The sequence below is a fragment of the Narcine bancroftii genome, chromosome 4, assembly GCF_036971445.1.
Source record: "Narcine bancroftii isolate sNarBan1 chromosome 4, sNarBan1.hap1, whole genome shotgun sequence".
In the NCBI taxonomy this organism is placed as follows: Eukaryota; Metazoa; Chordata; class Chondrichthyes; order Torpediniformes; family Narcinidae; genus Narcine; species Narcine bancroftii.
Genome location: NC_091472.1, coordinates 98829398 through 98850174, shown reverse-complemented (window position 1 = coordinate 98850174; position 20777 = coordinate 98829398). Strand labels below are relative to the sequence as shown.

The window sequence follows — 20777 nt, the reverse complement described above, 5'->3', positions numbered from 1 at the left end:
TGAAGATCATCTTTTGGAATTGTCCTAATGCCGAGCAACACCCATGGTAGTTCGTCTGTCCAGTTGGGACTGTCCAAACAGGCCATTAAGGTTGATTTAAGGTAACAATGGATTGTCCAACCATCCCGCTGGACTGTGGGTGATTGGCACTTGTATAAGTCTAGAGCCAAGCAGCCATGGCCATCCATAACGAAGATGTAAATTGAGGTCCTCTGTCAGAAGTGATGAGTGTCGGTAAGCCAAAGCGAGCAACTGAGGAATTAAGGCATGCCTATGCACAAGAGTCCCCGTAGAAGCATCTACCATTGGGACTGCCTCAGGCCATCTTGTAAACTTATCGATCACCATGAAGAGATAGCGGTAGCCTTGTGAAACTGGAATTGGTCACACAATGTCCACTTGAACATGGTCGAAGCAGTGAGTTACCGGTGGGAAGGGTAGTAGCGGTGCTTTCATATGCCGATGAATTTTGACTTTTTGACAAGCTACACGAGATTTGGCCTTTTGCGCGACATCTTTATGCAGACTGTGCCAAAACAAATGTCTGAAATCTGATGAACGGTCGATCTAATGGATGGATGAGAAAGACCGCGGACAGAATCAAAAATGCAACATTTCCACAAAGCTGGAACCACTGGTCGTGGATGTCCTGTTGACACGTTGCAAAAGACTTGCACACCCTTCCATTGTAGATTGGTTATCGAGGTGCGATACGACTCCATCTCACCTTCTTGTGCTTGGGCAGTGGCAAGAACCATGTAGTCAATACTGTAGTTCATAGCTGATACCTCGAGTGCAACTGAGCGGGAAATGCATCAGCCACTGCATTGTCTTCTCCAGAAATGTGCATTGTTCTGGTAGAGAATTCCAAAATGATGGATAACTGCCGCTGTTGTTGAGCTGACCAGGGCTCCAACACCTTTGAAAACGTGAAAGTCAAGGGTTTATGGTCTATGAACATGGTGAAGTGTCTGCCTTCCAAAAAGTAATGGAAATGACAAATGGACAAATATATGGCTAAGAGCTCTTTATCAAAGATGCTGTATTTTTCTCGGCCTCACAGAGGTGGCCGCTAAAGAATACAAATGGTTTCCATTGTCCATCGACATAATGCTGCAGAGCGCCCCCTATGGCCACATCAGAAGCATCTATTGAAAGGCCGGTGGCTGTGTTTAGGACTGGATAACTGATCATGATTGCTTGAGCTAATAGTTTTTGTCTTTATGAAAACATTTCGACTTTCATCTTTCCACTGAATAGATTTGGCATTACCAAAGGAATTGACGATAAAAATTAACCACGCCCAAGAACTCTTGCAGACCCTTGATAGTGGATGGTCTGGAATATTCAGTAATGGCGTTCATCTTGGAAGGCAGTGGAACCATGCCCTTGTTGATGATTGTGTGCCCCAGGAATTCGATGGACTGTTCAAAAACACATTTATCTGGATTGATGATTAGTCCAAATTCTCACAGATGTCTAAAGAGAGTACGCAGATGTTCCATGTGCTCTTCCTTAGTTTTGCTGGTGACTAATATGTTGTCCAGATAAATGAAGACGTTGGCCATGCCACATTCTACGGCGTCCCAAAAACGGCAATAATTACCCCTTTTGGATTTTACAAATTTTTACGTATGCCTTTTGGGTTACAAAATGCAGCCAACGCCCTTTTAAATACCATGAACAAATGAGTTCGAAGGAAATTGGCCCCGAGTAGCAGTCATGACACTACCACTATAATAAAAGGCCATGTGTAAAATGTTCCCCCAAACTGAACATTCATTTTTTTGGTGCCACAGATGGAACTATTGACTGCTGTGAGTTGGAGGTTAGGGGTAGGATAACGTGTATCGAAACCAGTTGGTGGAAAAACACTAACCTCTGATCCTGTGTCCACAAAATTTACGTTGGGATAGCTGATCCCAAACATATAGAAGGCTTATAGATTTCTGGCCAACTGTTGCAGCCATTAACAACTGTTGGCCAGGGAGTTTCCTGAGAATGCATAGGATGGTAAACACTGGTGGTAAAAACACCAGTGTCTGCCTGACTTGAGATGTTGCCTTGTATTAGTTGCTGGTGTGTTGACAGCATTGGCTTGGGAAGTAGTGTCAACAATGGAGCAGATGGATGCGGACAGCTTTGATACTGTGTTTTTTTGCCAGCCACAGGATATTTGCCTCTGCAGCCATTGTCCTGGAGTCTTCGAAAGAACTCTGTGATAATAAGAGTCTAATGTCTTCTGGCATCCTCTTCAGGAGGAGCTGTTCAAACAACATATCTGGCCGTTGGCCAGATGCTAGGCACAGCATGCTGTCAATTAGTTTGGACTGGACTCGGCCCTCCATGTGTAACAGTCTGTCAGCCCTCTCTCTGCGGTACATGCCATGAATTCGCAGCAGGAGCGCTTTTCGAGTGTCATACTTGCACTCTCCAGGCTCCAATGGATTGCGCAGGACGTCACCAACTCACTTGGCAGTGGCTTGGTCCAAGGCACTGACGAGGTGATATAGTGAGTCATGTCCACCTCGATCTTCCTGAGATTAAATTATGCCTCAGCCTGTCGAAACCACAGCTCTGGTTCCGCCATCCAGAACGGTGGTAGCTTAACAGTATTCATATGGTCCAAAAGCTCGTGGTGGCTGATGAACACAAAATAATGACACACACAGTTGCAGGAAAATCAGAACTCATTTGCTCAAGTCACACGTGTATTCTTTTAAAACACTGAACCACACCCGCCACGTCATGACATCATGAAATCCCGTGCTGGTTCACTAGACTTCTGGGAGTTGTCTATCTATAGTGCTGCTACACTAGGAATAAAATCCATTCCTTCTCTTTGAGTGGTTGTAGCCTCTTCCTAGTTATCCTCATTTTTACTTCAAATATATAATGCCATGGGAGTTTCTTTAATTAGATTCACCAGTGACATTTCATGGCCTCTTTTGGTCTGAAGACCATAAGACATAGGAGCAGAAACAGGCTATTCAGCCCATTGAGCCTGCCCCACCAATTACTCAGCCGAACTCCCTGGTTTTCTCTCCACAACCTTTGATGCTCTGGCTAATCAAGAACCTATCAATCTCTGCCCTAAATACTTAATCCTTTGCTTGTGTTTTTTTTCCTCTCTGTGCAGTACACAAATGTACTGATGAAACTCAACATCCATAGGAAATAAAAGATAACAAAACATTTTTGGCCTGGGCCCTTTGTCGGGTATAGCCAAAAGCAGACAGGCATTGGAATAAAAAATATGGGTGGAGGGGGAAGGAGGAAAGGAGGGAGGAAGGGGTGCGGGAGGTGCATAGAATAACACGTAAAAAGTCATAAGTGAGAAGGTACAAGAGAAAAAAGCTGAGAAGTGATAAGGCAGTGGTTCTCAACCTTTTTCTTTCCACTCACATACCACTTTAAGTAATCCCTATGCCATAGGTGCTCTGTGATTAGTAAGGGATTGTTTAAGGTGGTATGTGGGTGGAAAGAAAAAGTTTGAAAACCACTGTTTTAATCATACTTCATTGACTCGTTATGTGCATAGTTTCATAACTGCAAAGGAAATGGACCAATGACAATTTTTCTCAACCAAAATATTTCAGTAACAATTGGGTCACTCCCTTACTAATCACAGAGCACCAATGGTATAGGGATTACTTAAAAGTGGTATGTGAGTGGAATTAAAAAGGTTGAGAACTACTGTGATAAGGGGAGAAGGTAGCTCTCCAATAAGAAAAAGTAGGGAGCTGGAAGAAAGAAGACTGAGGTAGAGAAAGAGACTTGGAGGAAAGGGTTAACAGTATTGAAGAAGTCGATGTTAATGTTGTCTGTTTGGAAAGTGCCCAGATGGAATATAAAGGGCTGTTCCTCCAATTTGCAGGTAGCCTCGGTTTGGCAGTGCATGAAGTAATGAACAGATGTGTTGGTATGGTAATGACGCATGGAATTGAAATGGTTGTCCATTGGGAGGACTTTGTTGTTGAAGAGGACAAAGCAAAGATGCTCAACAAAACGATCTTCTAGTCTGCCTCCAGACTTACTGATGTAGAGGAGACTACAACGGGAGCACCAGATGCCGCAGATGATCCCTGCAGATTCACAAGTGAAGTGTGGCTTCACTTGGAAGGACATTTGGGGCCCTAAATGGTGGTGAGAGAGGAGGTGTAGCGCAAGTAACATTTCTTGCGGTCACAGGGGTAGGTGGCAAAGGGACAATTAGTGGGAAAGGATGAGTGGACAAAGGAGTCCTAGAGGGACTGTTCCATGTGAAAAGCAGAGAGAGGAGGAGAAGATGTGGCTGATGGTGGAATCATGTTGTAGGTGCCAGAAATATGTTGAATGTGGAGGCTAGTGGGGTTTTAGGTGAGAACAAGGGAAATCCTGTCCTTTTAGTGCCTAAGGTTCTTCTGGGGGTCAAATTGGGAGGGTTGGAAACAGAGCTAGTAACAATGTACAAGATGGCGACAGAGACAAGTAGCTAGGACTCCACTTGTGTTTTTCTCTGCCATCTCAAGGACAGTCTGATTTTAAATTTAAGGTCACACATATCAAAAATACAGATATAGCTGCTGTTATGTGAGCAGATCAGTGGACATTTCATACATAGTATAACAAGTAAGACACAATACAAAAATACAAATTTACAGACAGACATCAGTTTGTATGAAGAAAAGGCAAAATACTTCTATTATTCTGGGGTTCATTCAGGAGTCTGATAATGGCCAAAAATATGATGGTGTGTGATTTTAAAACTCATTAACCTTCCTAGCAGGGTGGGCTGTGGCCATGGGAAGGACTTAGACATGCTTTGATCAAGCTCTCTATGAAGAGTATCAAAAATTGGTTAAAATTTTTAAATTAAGAATTTTCCACTAAAAAATGGACAAAATAAGTACTAAGAAACCAAGGCAGCTGAGAACAAAAATCAAGGAAGTTTCAACTCAGCCAGGAACTTTGAGTGAAATCCCAAAAGGGAGTAACGCAAGAGTGGTCTCAGGTCTGGTGGGCCCTGACTGGGGAGTTGGGACAAGAACTAAATATTATCCCAGAGAAAATGGAAAACTTGAGCAATTGATTTGCAGGTATTGAAACTGTAATGAGTGACATGCCTGAAAGGATGACTAAAATTAAATAAATTGTTGAAGACTTAATGGAAAGAATGACCCAAGACCCAATGACACAAGATAAGCTAAAAGCTTTGGAAAAAGACATGAAGAAATGGGAGTTGGACAGACAAGGATTGCTGGACAAGATCGAACAAATGGAGAATTTTAGCAGATGAAACAATGTTCGAATTATTGGACTAAAAGAAGGAATCGAGGGAAGAGATCCAGTGAAATTCTTTGAAACATGAACCCACACATTTTGGGAGAAGACAAATTCAGAAGAAAATTACATATTGAAAGGGCTCACCGAACCCTCAGGCCCAAGAGAGCCAGCAATCAGTGACCACAACTGGTCCTGGTAAGACTTTTGAGTTACCAGGAACAGGAGACAATTGTAGGAGCTGCAATATAAATACTCTAAGCCAAATAATGGTCCGTCCAAGATTGACCATGAATAAGTGCCATTTTTCCGAAATTTTAGTCCATTTTTGATTAAACAAAGGAAGGTGTTTTATGATGTAAAAAAAACAACTGTTTTCCAAAAACTTGAAATATTTGATGATATACCCAGCAACTCTGAAGGTCGAAGTAGCAGAAGGTAATCAATGATTTTTTAAGGTCCACAAGTGAGGTGAAAGACTTTCTGTGACGTTTATGAGAAAGCTAAGATTGCCAAAGAGGAAAACTGTGATGTGTGACAGCGCACATCTCTTGTAGCAAACCGACCCCGCTTGTATTGCCGTGCTGGGGGGGCAGCTGCAGGAAGATGGCACCGTCGGGGCTTGCTGATTACCTCGTGGCTTAGGTCATAGCTTGCACCCCAGGTAACGTGATGACATCACTGCCGCACGGGGTAGAACTCCCATTGGCCTTAAAGGGGCGCGCAACTAAATTCAAATAAAGGAGTTCAACTGAAACCCCACCAAGTCCTGTGGTGTGTTTCTGTGCGTGTAGCTACCACTATAGACGAAAATTTACAATGGGACTAAGAAAAAGTTGTATTTTTTAAAACCATCTTGTATTTATTGTTGAAAAGTAAATTTTATTGAAATGTTCAAGGAGAGCTCAGAAAAGAGAGAAAACTTAGGAAAAGTAGTAGCAAGGTGGAGAATCCATTCTAAGGGGGAGAATGGCACCCAGAGAGGAGTATCTATAAAAGATGACGCTAAAGGGAGGGGCTCTTCTTCCTCGAGAGATTCCGCAAGCTTTTTTTCCAGGGTTTCAGGTTTTCCTGTTTATATCACCATCAGGGCAGGGACATTGTATATGTTTTTTAAAGGGGAAAGATCACTATTATTTAACAATTGAAAAAGTTTTATTGTTAAACAATATTTGTTTAAAAAATCAACATGGATAAAACGTTAAAATGTATTAGTCTTAATGTTAATGGGATAAACAGAAAGGTAAAAAGGAGGAAGGTCTTGGCACACCTAAAAAAATTTAAAGGCAGATAGTCTTTCTACAAGAAACACATCTTACCAAATCGGAATATGCTAAATTAAAAAGAGGATGGGTGGGACAATTAATATTGTCTTCATTTGGCTCAAAAGCAAGAGGAATAGTGATTCTAATTAACAAATATATACCAATAACAATAATAGAAGAGATACTGACTGACCAAGCCGGAAGATTTGTAACGGCATATGTAAAATTTATGCAGAATCATGAACGTTTATGAACATCTATGCACCAAATTATGATGATGAAGCCTTTATGAAAGAAATCTTTTTAAAAATAGCAGAGGGAAGACAAAATGTACTGGTTAGAGGAGACTTCAGTTTCTGTCCATATCCAATACTGGATAAATCAGCCAGAACAGTAACAAGGGAAAAAGCTGCAAAAACAACACTATCATTTCTGAAGGATTTAAATTTGATTGATATATGGAGGCAGCTTAACCCCCCTAGAAAAAGAGTATTCATTCTACTCAAGGGTACATGAGACACATACATTGATTTATTTTTAATGTCTGTCCAGTTAAAAAGTAGAGTGGTAAAAATGGAATATTTGGCAAGCCCTTTTTCAGATCATTCATCATTAACTTTAACTATTGCAATAATGGAAAAACAAGAAAATGTGTACAGTTGTTGTCTCAATGCCACGCTGTTGAAAAGGAAGGACTTTTTTTTAGTTTATTAGGAGTCAGATAGAACTATTTTATGAAACTAACCTTTCTTCTACTGATAATAGCTTATTAATATGGGATTGGCTTCAAACATCTAAGAGGACAAATTATTTCTTATACAAAAAATCTTAAGAGAGAATATGCTACAGAGCTGGATGCTCTAGAGAAAGATTTTTAAAAATTGGAAAAAGAATATCAGAGGACAGAGTCACAAGAAAAATATAGACTGTTAGAGAATTAAAAATTGAAATATAACACTTTACAAATGTATAGAGCAGAAAAAAAAATATTAAAAACCAAACAAAGATATTATGAATTAGGAGGACAGGCACATAAAGTTTTATCTTGGCAGTTAAAGGTAGAGGATTCATCCAAATTTAATAAAAACAGAGGCCAATATTATAACATATAATAAAAAAGAAATAAATAGTATTTTTAGACAATATTATATGAAACAATATAAATTAGAATTATTAGATGAAAATGAGATGGACAAATTTTTTAAAAATCTTGAACTTCCAAAATTATAAGATAGAGAACAAATTGATTTAGATGCCTCTTTCACAAGAAATTGAGAAAGCCTTGCATAATTTACAAGCTAACAAATCTCCAGGGAAGGATAGGTTTCCTCCTGAATTCTACAAACAACTTAAAGATTTATTGATACCTCATGATGGATCTATTAGATCAGGCAGTGGAGACCCTGACCCTCCTGGAATCTTTCTCAACTGTTATAATTACAGCGCTACTGAAGAAAGGTGGAAACCCATTAAAAAATTAATCATTGTAGACCAGTGGTTCTCAACCTTTTTCTTTCCATTTATATACCACTTTAAGTATTTCCTATTCCATAGGTGCTCTGTGATTAGTAAGGGATTGCTTAAGGTGGTATGTGGGTGGAAAGAAAAAGTTTGAAAACCACTGTTTTAATCATATCTAATTGACTCATTATGAGCACAGCTTCATGACTCCAAAGGAAATGGGCCATTGACAATTTTCTCAAGCAAAATATTTGAGTAACAATTGTGTCTAGAGCAGAGATTCTCAACCTTCCCTTCCCACTCACATTCCACCTTAAGCAATCCCTTACTAATCACAGAGCACCAATGGCATGGAAATAAACTCTTATTCCCTCTCTTTTAAAACAACTTTGATTTGCCAACAATTGTTTTACCCACAAGTATCTCCTCCAAATCCACTTCCATCATTTGAGATGTCTTCCTTCTTCAAAAAATGTGGCTTCCTCTCTACCACTATCACCTCACCCCTTACCCACATCACCATTTCCTGCATATCTGCACTGACCCCCTCTGCCCCTAGATGTAACCGAAACAGGATTCCCATTGTCCTTTCCTACCACCCTAGCAGTTTCCGCATCCAACATATTATCCTCCACAATTTCCGACACCTACAACACAACCCCACCACCAGAAACATCTTCCCCTCTCCTCCTTCTATAGGGATCGCTCCCTCCATAACTCCCTCTTCCACTCATCCCTTCCCACTAATAGTCCTGTTGGCACCTTCCCATGTGACCACAGGAAGTGCCACACTTGCACTTACACCTCTTCCCTCACCATCATTTGGGGCCCCAAACAGTCCAAGTGAAGCAACACTTCACTGGTGAATCAGTAGTTGTGGTCTATTGAATCTGGTATTCCTGTTTTGGCCGTCTCTATATTGGAGAGACTGGACGCAGACTGGGAGATCGCTTTGCTGAGCACCTTTGCACTGTCCTTCATCAATGACAGAGATCTCCCAGTGGCCAACCATTTCAGTTCTGCATCTCACTCGCACGCCGACATGTCTTCCAAACTCTCTCTCTTCTCTTTGGCTTAGCTTCGCGGATGAAGATTTATGGAGGGGGTAAATGTCCATGTCAGCTGCAGGCTCGTTTGTGGCTGACAAGTCCGATGCGGGACAGGCAGACACGGTTGCAGCGGTTGCAGGGGAAAATTGGTTGGTTGGGGTTGGGTGTTGGGTTTTTCCTCCTTTGTCTTTTGTCAGTGAGGTGGGCTCTGCGGTCTTCTTCAAAGGAGGTTGCTGCCCGCCGAACTGTGAGGCGCAAAGATGCATGGTTTGAGGCGACATCAGCCCACTGGCAGTGGTCAATGTGGCAGGCACCAAGAGATTTCTTTAGGCAGTCCTTGTACCTCTTCTTTGGTGCACCTCTGTCACGGTGGCCAGTAGAGAGCTCGCCATATAACACAATATTGGGAAGGCGATGGTCCTCCATTCTGGAGACGTGACCCACCCACCGCAGCTGGATCTTCAGCAGCGTGGACTCGATTTTGTCGGCCTCTGCCATCTCGAGTACTTCGATGTTAGGGATGAGGGTGCTCCAATGAATGTTGAGGATGGAGCGGAGACAACGCTGGTGGAAGCGTTCTAGGAGCCGTAGGTGATGCCGGTAGAGGACCCATGATTCAGAGCCGAACAGGAGTGTGGGTATGACAACGGCTCTGTATACGCTTATCTTTGTGAGGTTTTTCAGTTGGTTGTTTTTCCAGACTCTTTTGTGTAGTCTTCCAAAGGCGCTATTTGCCTTGGCGAGTCTGTTGTCTATCTCATTGTCGATCCTTGCATCTGATGAAATGGTGCAGCCGAGATAGGTAAACTGGTTGACTGTTTTGAGTTTTGTGTGCCTGATGGAGATGTGGGGGGGCTGGTAGTCATGGTGGGGAGCTGGCTGATGGAGGACCTCAGTTTTCTTCAGGCTGACTTCCAGGCCAAACATTTTGGCAGTTTCCGCAAAACAGGACGTCAAGCGCTGAAGAGCTGGCTCTGAATGGGCAACTAAAGCAGCATCGTCTGCAAAGAGTAGTTCACGGACAAGTTTCTCTTGTGTCTTGGTGTGAGCTTGCAGGCGCCTCAGATTGAAGAGACTGCCATCCGTGCGTTACCGGATTTAAACAGCGTCTTCATTGTTGAGGTCTTTCATGGCTTGGTTCAGTATCATGCTGAAGAAGATTGAAAAGAGGGTTGGTGCGAGAACACAGCCTTGCTTCACGCCATTGTTAATGGAGAAGGGTTCAGAGAGCTCATTGCTGTATCTGACCCGACCTTGTTGGTTTTCGTGCAGTTGGATAACCATGTTGAGGAACTTTGGGGGGCATCCGATGCGCTCTAGTATTTGCCAAAGCCCTTTCCTGCTCACGGTGTCGAAGGCTTTGGTGAGGTCAACAAAGGTGATGTAGAGTCCTTTGTTTTGTTCTCTGCACTTTTCTTGGAGCTGTCTGAGGGCAAAGACCATGTCAGTAGTTCCTCTGTTTGCGCGAAAGCCGCACTGTGATTCTGGGAGAATATTCTCGGCGACACTAGGTATTTTTCTATTTAGGAGAATCCTAGCGAAGATTCCAAACTAAGGCCATGGTAAATTGGAGGAGGAACACCTAACATTCAGAGTGGGCATTTTGCAACTGGATGGCATTGACATCAACTTATTTGGTTTCTGCTAGACCACACCCTGTTCTCCCTCCCTTCCCTATTCTTGGTCTCGTTTCCTCAAGCTCTCCACCACTTCCCTCTGAATTCACAGAGCTATCCTCCCTCCCCTTGTTTTCTGCTATACCACCCATTACTTATCCACTTATTACCTCCTGCTTGTGGGCCTGTGCTCCTCTCTTCCCAAAATTTTATTTAGGTAACTGCGAACAATTTGCTCATACTTTGATGAAGTGTTCAAGTCCAAAACGTTGGTTATGATCTTTATCTTTGCTATATAAAGTACGCTGGTTGACCTGCTGAGTTTCTCCAGCATGGTGTTTTCACTACTTTCATCAGACCCCCTCTTACACTATTTAAATCATCCTTCTCTCAATTCATGACCTTAAATTGAGGACCACCTCTATTACTTTTCATAACTAACTTGAAAATTACAGAATTATGGTCACTCTTCCTAATTGTTCCCCACTCACACTTTCACCACCTGCCCAGTTTAATTTCCTAAGTTAAGGTTTAAAAAAAACTACTCTGCAAAAAAGCTTTCTTGGACGCATTTAGCAAATCCCACCCCGTGAACAGCTTGGTTAGCAAAGCGATTAGTGCAACACCAGTGAGCCAGGTTAAAATCTGGCGCTGTCTGTTTGTACGTTCTTCGCGTGACTGCAGGGGTTTCCCTGGGTGCTCCAGTTTTCTCCCATTCTCCAAAAGGTACAGGGTTACTCGGTTAATTGTGTGTAATTGGACAGCACGAGGTTCATAGGTCAGAAGGTCCTTCTACCATGTTCTATCTTTAAAATTTAAAAAAAAAAGAAAGATTATGACGTAATGATTCAAACCCAGGTCACTAACTGTGTCCCCATGGAATAATTCCATGGTCTGATCCATGGTCTTGGCTCTCTTGCCTTACCAGTGAAGTTCCTTGCATTAAGTAAGACTTTTTTTTTTAAATATTTTATTTAGAATCAACACATGTAAAACAAATAAAAAACATTTATCATATTGTTACGAGTAATTGACTGAATGTATTTTGATCTATATAAAAAGAGAAAAAAGCTACAAAATCCATCTAAAACTCCCCTCCCAACCCCCATCTCCCTCATATCCCCACTAAAAAGTATACTAACCTACAAAAATGTCACTAAAATACTATAATGAATACGGATATATATTAAATTGGATTGCTTTAGGAAACACTCAAAGAGCCCAAAAACATTTCATAAAAGAACATAATTTATTAAGGGAAGACTTCACTGGTCTGGAGAATTCAAAGGAATTATTTATAAATTCAAACCTAATGCTTGAACATACGGGCTCCAAATCTGTAAAAATACAAAATATTTACCTCTCAAATTATATGTAATTTTTTTCTAATGGAATGTAACTTTGAATCTCTGTTTGCCATCTTCCTAATGTTAAAGAGACATCCGATTTCGAAGTAACAGCAATACATTTCCTTGCTATCACCAGAGCTAATTTAACAGATTTCAATTGAAAATCTGATAAATGTAATTTAAGAGTTATATTTTCAAAATTCCCCATCAAAAATAACTCAGGATTGAACAGAAAAACAACATCTGTAATCTGTTGCAAAAAGTTGCTAACAGAAATCCAAAAAGGTTAAACTTTTAAACAAGACCATGAAGAATGAAGAAAAGTTCCAGTATCTTTACCACATATAAAACATTGATCTGATATATCCAATTCCCATCTATTCAATTTTTGAGGCGTAATATATAGTTGATGTAAAAAAATTATACTGGAGTAATCTATATCTTACGTTAATTGTATTAGACATAACATCTTTAGATTAATTTTGCCAAATTTGTTAATCTATTGATATATTTAAATCATGTTCCCATCTTTTTTTTGACCTAAATAAACCTAATTTAGATGTTTCCTCTTGTAGTTTCACATATGCTAATAAAATAAACTTATTGACAATTCCGTCAGTAATCAATTGTTCTAATTCTAATTTTTCTCTCAAATAAGCTATCAGTTGAAAATAACAAAAAAGATTATTCTGTGGAATATTATATTTAATTCTCAATTGATCAAATGACATCAATCTACCACCCTCATAACAATCCTCTATTTTACAAATTCCTTTACCATGCCACATATTTTTTTTTGTAAACTTTATTTAAAATTGCCACATACTTAAAAAAGGATTATCTTTTGAAAAAGTTATGAGAGGATTAACTAATGGCGACAGAGAGCTTCCATCATTTTCTAATTTAATCTTATTCCAGATATTAATCAAATGTTTTAATAATGGATCATCTCTGTCAATGGTCATTAACCTTGGTTCCCATTTATAAATAAATTCTTCAGTTATATCCTCTCCAATTTCATTTAATTCAATTCCCACCCATTAAGGTTTAATATTTCCAAATATGAAAGCAGGAAACCTTAGTTGTACTGCTTTGTAATAATTCTTAAAATTGTGAAGTTGTAATCCATCTTGTTCATATCTCCATGTTAAATTTTCTATCAATATTCTCACCATCTTACCTTTCTAAAGAAATTTTCAAACTTTTTAACTTCTGAAAAAAATCTCTATTTTTATTTCAGATATGCAGCATATGCAATTTTTTTTGTCAAATTCAAACATGCGATTGATTTTTCATGTGCAACCTCCACCCTGGTTACAACCCACGTAATGCATTATACCTGCAGTAAAAACCTGTCCTAAAATCACTTCAGACACATCTTCTGGTTGTATATTTGCTTTCTTCAAGGCTTCCTTTATCACCACTGAGGCAAGTTGATGAGCAGCCATGCTTGAGAAACAGCCATTAAAGGAACCTACAAAGACAAATCAATTCATCATATCTAGGTTTGTTCAAAATTCACAAAAAATGCAATATAAAGGATGCAGATCTTCCAATTAAAACTTTGAAAAAGTGGTTAATTTTTCTGTTCTTATTTGCTGGTTTCCAAAATTTCACTGCAAAGCAGCTATTCCAGTACAGTGACAATACCCTTATTCACCTAACAATGTTCCAATACAGTTAAAAGACACATATACTCAATGTTCCAGTACTATTTCAACACCCATTTCCATCCATCAATGTTCCAATGCAGATAAACACCTTAATTAATTGAAAATGTTCTAGTACAATTCTTCTTTGGCTTGGCTTCGCGGACGAAGATTAATGGAGGGGTAATGTCCACGTCAGCTGCAGGCTCGTTTGTGGCTGACAAGTCCGATGCGGGACAGACAGACACGGTTGCAGCGGTTGCAGGGGAAAATTGGTGGGTTGGGTGTTGGGTTTTTCCTCCTTTGCCTTTTGTCAGTGAGGTGGGCTCTGCGGTCTTCTTCAAAGGAGGTTGCTGCCCGCCGAACTGTGAGGCGCCAAGATGCACGGTTTGAGGCGATATCAGCCCACTGGCGGTGGTCAATGTGGCAGGCACCAAGAGATTTCTTTAGGCAGTCCTTGTACCTTTTCTTTGGTGCACCTCTGTCACGGTGGCCAGTGGAGAGCTCGCCATATAACACGATCTTGGGAAGGCGATGGTCCTCCATTCTGGAGACGTGACCCATCCAGCGCAGCTGGATCTTCAGCAGCGTGGACTCGATGCTGTCGACCTCTGCCATCTCGAGTACTTCGACGTTAGGGATGAAAGCGCTCCAATGGATGTTGAGGATGGAGCGGAGACAACGCTGGTGGAAGCGTTCTAGGAGCCGTAGGTGATGCCGGTAGAGGACCCATGATTCGGAGCCGAACAGGAGTGTGCGTATGACAACGGCTCTGTATACGCTTATCTTTGTGAGGTTTTTCAGTTGGTTGTTTTTCCAGACTCTTTTGTGTAGTCTTCCAAAGGCGCTATTTGCCTTGGCGAGTCTGTTGTCTATCTCATTGTCGATCCTTGCATCTGATGAAATGGTGCAGCCGAGATAGGTAAACTGGTTGACCGTTTTGAGTTTTGTGTGCCCGATGGAGATGTGGGGGGGCTGGTAGTCATGGTGGGGAGCTGGCTGATGGAGGACCTCAGTTTTCTTCAGGCTGACTTCCAGGCCAAACATTTTGGCAGTTTCCGCAAAGCAGGACGTCAAGCGCTGAAGATTTACAATTACAACATCTGTATCCACCTAACAATGTTCCAGTCGGAAAAAGGTAATTATCCACTGTAACTACTTGACAATGCTCCAATAGTTACAACATCCATATCCACCTAAGTGTTCCAGTGCAATAGGGGTTTGTTGGTATTTAGTGTATTTGGGTGGCATAGGTTCGTGGCTGGAAGGGCCTCACCATGACCTTATGCAACTGCAGCATGTCCCAGGTTCTATTTTCAAAACCACTTGCCATAAGAGCCAACATGCCATTTGCTTTCTTTGCTGCATGTTGTATTTGCATTTCAACCTTCAATGACTGATGCACTATGACACCCAGCTGGAAACTGGCTCATGAGAACCAGGCATTGGAGTCAGAATTCTAGAGGGTGCCGAGGGCAAGATACGCTCCCAAAGGGTCTCAGTCCCTTCAGGCTTCCTCATCACGTCAGAGGTTTGCATCTGGAGCTCTGGTTGTCGATGGATCGAGTCGGAGTATGTGCGACTGCCAAGTTTGTGGGAGGGTTGGAGGTGAATCTATGGACATACAGAAACTCTCTTTTGCTTCTGTTTCTCTCAGACTGAAAGGGGCACCAGGCAACACTAATGGCGACTCTTTGTCTACCTTATGGCAGGCAGAAGACAATTTTGTGTAATATATGCTATGTACTATTATAATAGGACAATAGCTTGAATATACAAAGTTCGCTGATTCTAAAGATTGAGCTGATTCGGCTGTTTTCACTAGAATTTATAAGGATGAAGAAGGATATTGGAGAAAGCCACAAAATTCCAACAGAATGAACAGATTAAGTGTGAGAAGGACGTTCCTGGTGGTTTGCAGAGACCAGGACCACGGGGAAGTACAAGGAAAATTGGAATGCATGTAGGAGTGAATGAGAGGAAATGCATTCATCGAGAGGGCGTGGAACCTGTGGCATTTTGGGGGCTGGAAGGAACAGTGGACGCAGGGACGAGGGACTGAATGTGGATGACCGGCCAGGATCATGGTGAACGATGGAACAGGGTGGAAAGGCAGGCAATGGACCAGCCCTGCTCCTAATCGCTAGGATATATCATACATCCGACACAGAGCAACCTTCTTGATCCTGCACCCCGAGTTCTCCGATCACTTCAACCTCCCCAGCCCTGCGGACCATACACTGGACAGCGAGGCCACTGCCCAATAACGATGTGTGCAGCACACAACAGCCTATTCGCCACGACCTATCACAGAACAGCTTGCACGGCCTGTAGCCTATCGCACTGTGGCTTCAGGACATTCGAGATGTGCCGCAAGGTGTGATTGGCTTAAATCGCCCTCACTCGCGCTTTGGTCCATAGGCCTTGGTCCGGTGGGTGAACCCCCGGTCCACTGCCGCATCACAGGGCAGGACAGTCCCAATCCCCCTCCCGATACCCACTCTTTCTTACCTATTGGGCTGCGCACAGCAGAAACGACCACCACAACGTCCGGCTGGTTCATGGTGCTGAGGCAGAGTCGGGCGGGCTGATACGAGCCCCGCCCCCCGCCGGCCGGATCCGGAAGGACACGGTGCAGCCGCCTATGGCCTTTCACTCAGTTCAGCGAGGAGCCGAGCTTGAATTGAATGCATATCCTCTGCCTGCAGTTGCAACCAGGGACTGAAGTCAACTCCCCCACTCGGGGAATGACAGCCTTGGCAATAGCCTCAGCACCTTTGGACGGATGCTCCTCGGAGACCAAATACAGGTCCGCAGAGGCATTTCTGACATCAAGATAAAATAATGAGGCAGTGCAACTCCCTTGGAGAGCAAACCAGAACAGTGTCTAGCCAACTTTCTCAATGTCCTCACACTTATTTCACTCTCACTTAACTGTCTAGTCAGCTTGTTGTGGGAAGTGCTTTCAAAGTATGTCACAAATTTGTCTTTTTCGAACGGTCTTCCTCAAAGGGTGGGAGGAGAAGTGTTTGAATATTTTACAGCTGTGTTAAGTAAATACTTAAATAAGAAAGGTGACAACAGGTCACCTTTTAGGGAATGGGATTAAAACAGAAATGCTGGAGGAACTCATCAGGTCTCGCAGCATCCATGAGAGGTAAAGATGTATTCCTGATGTTTCAGGCCTGAACCATTCTTCAAGGTATGAGTAAAAAATAGACAGGTATGAAAACACTGGTGAAAAGGGAAGGACAGGGGGCAAAGTACCAACCAACACTCAAAAGGTGTCAATTGGATATGAAAAGGGGACAGGAGAGAGGAAAGGTGAGAATCAATTGAGGGAGGCGGGTTGCTTTTGGTTCTGTGAAAGGAGACAGAGGGACAAAAGTGAGAGACAGCTAGAGGAAAGGAAACAGAGGGGTGTGGAGGCTAAGGGAAACCAGAGAAATTGATGTTAACGTCATCTGGTTGGAGGATGGCTAGACAGAATATGAGGTGTTGTTCCTCCAATTAGCGCGTGGTCTCAGCCTGACGATGCATGACTTGAAATGGGTGGCCACTGGGAGATCCCCGCTATTATGTTCAATAAAGCAATTTTCCAGTCTCTCCGATGTAGAGGAGACCACAACGGGAGCACCGGATGCAGTAAATGTCTCCTGCAGATTCACAAGAGAAGTGTTGCTTCACGTGGAAGGACTGGGGCCCCACATGATGGTGAGGAAGGAGGTGTGGGCATAGGTGGAACATCTCCTGTAGTCACAGATGGCATTTGGTGGGAAGGGAGGAGTGGACAAGAGAGTCACAGAGGGACATCCCTCCCCCCAATCAATTCTCATCTTTCCTCTTATCATATCCAGTTCACATCTTTTATCTGTTGGCAAGGCACCTGAATGAATGAATCTGTTGGTCAGTACTCCTCCCTCTGCCATTCTTCCCTTTTCACCAGTCTTTTTATACGCTCATGTTTTTTTTATTCATAGCTAGGGGAAGGGCTCAGCCCCTTACCTTCTATAGATACTGCAAGATCTGCTGAGTTCCTCCAGCATTTCTTTGTTTTACTACAATCATAATGTCTGGAGACTTTAGTGTTTGCTCCATTCTGATAGGAATGGGAAATCAAGATCAGTTCATCCATGATTTTATTGAATTGTGGAGTAGTCTGGAACAGCCTCTCCTATTCCTAATGCATGTTTGTATGCAATGTAACTTCAATTTAATGGCTTTGACTGCACAGAAATTATGTGGTGATATATCAGTAGTCTTCTAAAGTCTGCACCGACCAACAAATATCTCTTTCTATAAATCCTGTTTTATGTTTTTGGCAACATTTGATGGGGTAAAAAATCTACCTTGGTTGTAGTTATGGAAGTTTTTTTTTGCATTAAAGCATTGAGCTATAACATTTCTAAGTAAAGAATGTTTATTTTCAGTAAAAATTATTTATACTATTACTTTAAAATATATTATAACTGTGAGAAATTCTAAAGATTTTTTCATAATATGGCTAAAGTTTTAGCAAAATTATGTAGTGTTTAGAAGTATGACTATATTTACATGAACAAGAATGGATCTCGCTGGTGCTGAGTGGGATTTTAATTTTTGGTTAGATCCTGCTTTGGACTATTTGTCCCCTAACCCTATTACAATGAGTAAATCCGTCTCACTAATTCATTCTTTTTTATCAGATTATGGAATCTCTGATGTTTGGTGTTTTCGTCATCCAAGTAGGAGATAATATTCTTTATTTTCAGGCATTCATCATTTTTTTTCTTGAATTGACTAATTCAAGAAAATCAATTGATAATCAATTGATCCCACTGACTTGTTTTTGTAATTATCAGAGTATAGTCATATCAGATCACACCCCTGTGGTACCCATGACCCTTCTTGCCCTCCCTCAAGTAAAAAGACATTGATGTTTCAATTCAACTTTACTATCAGATAATAACTGTATGAAATTTATGGAAGAGCAGGTAACTTTTTTCTTTAACACAAATACCTCATTAGAAACTTCCAGCATGATTGTTTGGGATGCTATGAAAGCTTCTCAGGGGACAGATTATTTCTTGTACCACGAATATAAGATTGAAGGCCAATAAAGAGAGATTAGAATTAGTTAATCAAATTAAACAAATTGATCAACAATTTGCTCAAGTTAAAAACCCCGATTTATATAAAAAAAAGAGTTGAACTTCAAACTAAATTTGACCTCCTTTCAATGTATCCAATTGAATAGCAACTTTTGAAAAATAAGAGTCAGTTTTATATTCATGGTGACAAATCGAGTAAGCTTTTAGCTAATCAGTTGAGAGGTTTTGAAGTCAAGCGACAAATTACAAAGATTCGAATGGGTGATGATAACACTAAAAGTCATTGTGAGATAAATGATACATTTAGGAAATTTTATTCCCAACTTTATATTTCTGAATTTTCAGATGATAGCAGTTGATGAATTTTTTTTGGATTTATTAAATATTTCCTCACTTTTTTTGATTACCAAGTGAGTTTAGATGTGCCAATATTGCAAGAGGAAATAGCTACTGCAATTTCTTCATTGTAATTTGGAAAATCTCCAGGACTGATGGGTTTCCTGTGGAGTTTTTAAAATAATTTTCTCAATTGCTTTCACTGCATTGAAGCTCTGTTATCTGATTCAATTAAGTAAGGCAATCTTCCAGCATCTTTTAACGAAGCATGTATATCTCATAGCAAAGAAAGGCAAAGATCGAGCTGAGTGCTCCTCCTACAGGCCAATTACTTTATTAAATGTTGATATTAAAATCTTGGCAAAAATATTGGCCCGTAGATTGGAGAACATTTTACCAACAATAATTTCTGAAGAGCAGACTGGGTTTATTAAAACCCTTATTCTTATTTTAATCTATATCACTTATTGGATATTTTGTATTTACCTCCCAGTGCAGTTCTTGAATGTGTTCCTTCTTTAGATGCAGAGAAATCATTTGATTGGATGGAACAAAGATATTTATTTGCAATCTTAGAAAAATTCAATTTTGGCCCATGTTTTATTGCATGATTAAACTACTGTATTCATGCCCTACTGCTTCATTCTTACTAATTTTCAACAGTAACAGCTTTTTAATCTTCAACAGGGAACCCGCCAAGAGTGTTCTTTAAGTCCATTACTTTTTGATTTGGCCATAGAACCATTAACGATTGCATTTCGAGAGTGTGAGGACATTTCAGGGATTTGTAGGAAGGGAATTGTACATAAAGTTTCCCTTTATGCGGATGACCTTTTGCTCTTTATATCAAGTCCTGACTCTTCCGTACCCTCCATGCTATCACTACTTTCTAAATTTAGTCAGTTTTCAGGATATAGATTAAATTTGCATAAAAGTTAACTTTTCTCTTTTAATGTTCCTGCATCAGTATATACTTGTCTCCCTTTGAAGATTGTGAGAAGTCAATTTACCTATCTTGGTATTACAGTTACTAAAAACCATAAGCATCTTCTTAAAAGAAAATTTCCATGCTTTATTGGAATACGATGGTCACCTCTGTCTATATCTTTGATTGGTTGTATTAATTCTATTATAATTAATATTTTACAAACCAAAGGCTGCTCCAAGTACAAAGAGGCAAAGGACACTCTCGAGACCTTGTACAAACCCCCCACAAATGCGGTCTTCACAAGGTGCCTCCTGAAGACCCAAGCCCAGCAACCCAGGGAGATGGCTGAGTCTTACCTGGGACACTGGCGTGAGTTGGCCCGACCGTGTCTGGTTGAACCCAGGGTAAATGAAGAGGAGATCGAGAGAGTGATCCGGGATGCCTTCTTCCGAGGGCTACGCTCGAGGGCTATCCGACAGAAGCTGATGGAAGAAAATATCTACCCCCTGGCCAAGACAGTGGAAGTAGTCCCAACCCTGGAAGCTGCAGCCCTGCACACAGAAATCTTTGACTCCAGGCTCCTCCAGGCCTCCTCGTGGTTGCCTCACACTGCTGCTGTGGCCCTAGACCAAACTGAGGAAGAGAACATTGCAGCGGAGGGTGCCCGACGCCCCAATGAGTACTGTGAGTCCCGGTGTGGGTCAGACCGTAGATTGTGACAAAACTGCCCGGCTAGGAACCAATACTGCTCCTGATGCAGCAAGAAAGGCCA

At 41.4% G+C, this 20777-nt stretch overlaps 1 protein-coding gene across 1 annotated transcript in view; it reads right to left on the bottom strand.

Moving 5' to 3' along the window:
- The window catches only part of acat2 (acetyl-CoA acetyltransferase 2), a 50834-nt gene extending 34556 nt beyond the window's left edge, over positions 1-16278 (bottom strand). Inside the window, exons 1-2 of the mRNA XM_069932163.1 lie at positions 16163-16278; positions 13342-13476 (exon numbers count right to left, since the gene is read on the bottom strand). Of these exons, the coding sequence (XP_069788264.1) occupies positions 13342-13476; positions 16163-16214 (187 nt within the window). The 5' untranslated portion in view covers positions 16215-16278. The remainder of the gene's footprint in view (positions 1-13341; positions 13477-16162) is intronic.
- Between the last annotated feature and the right edge of the window lie 4499 nt (positions 16279-20777).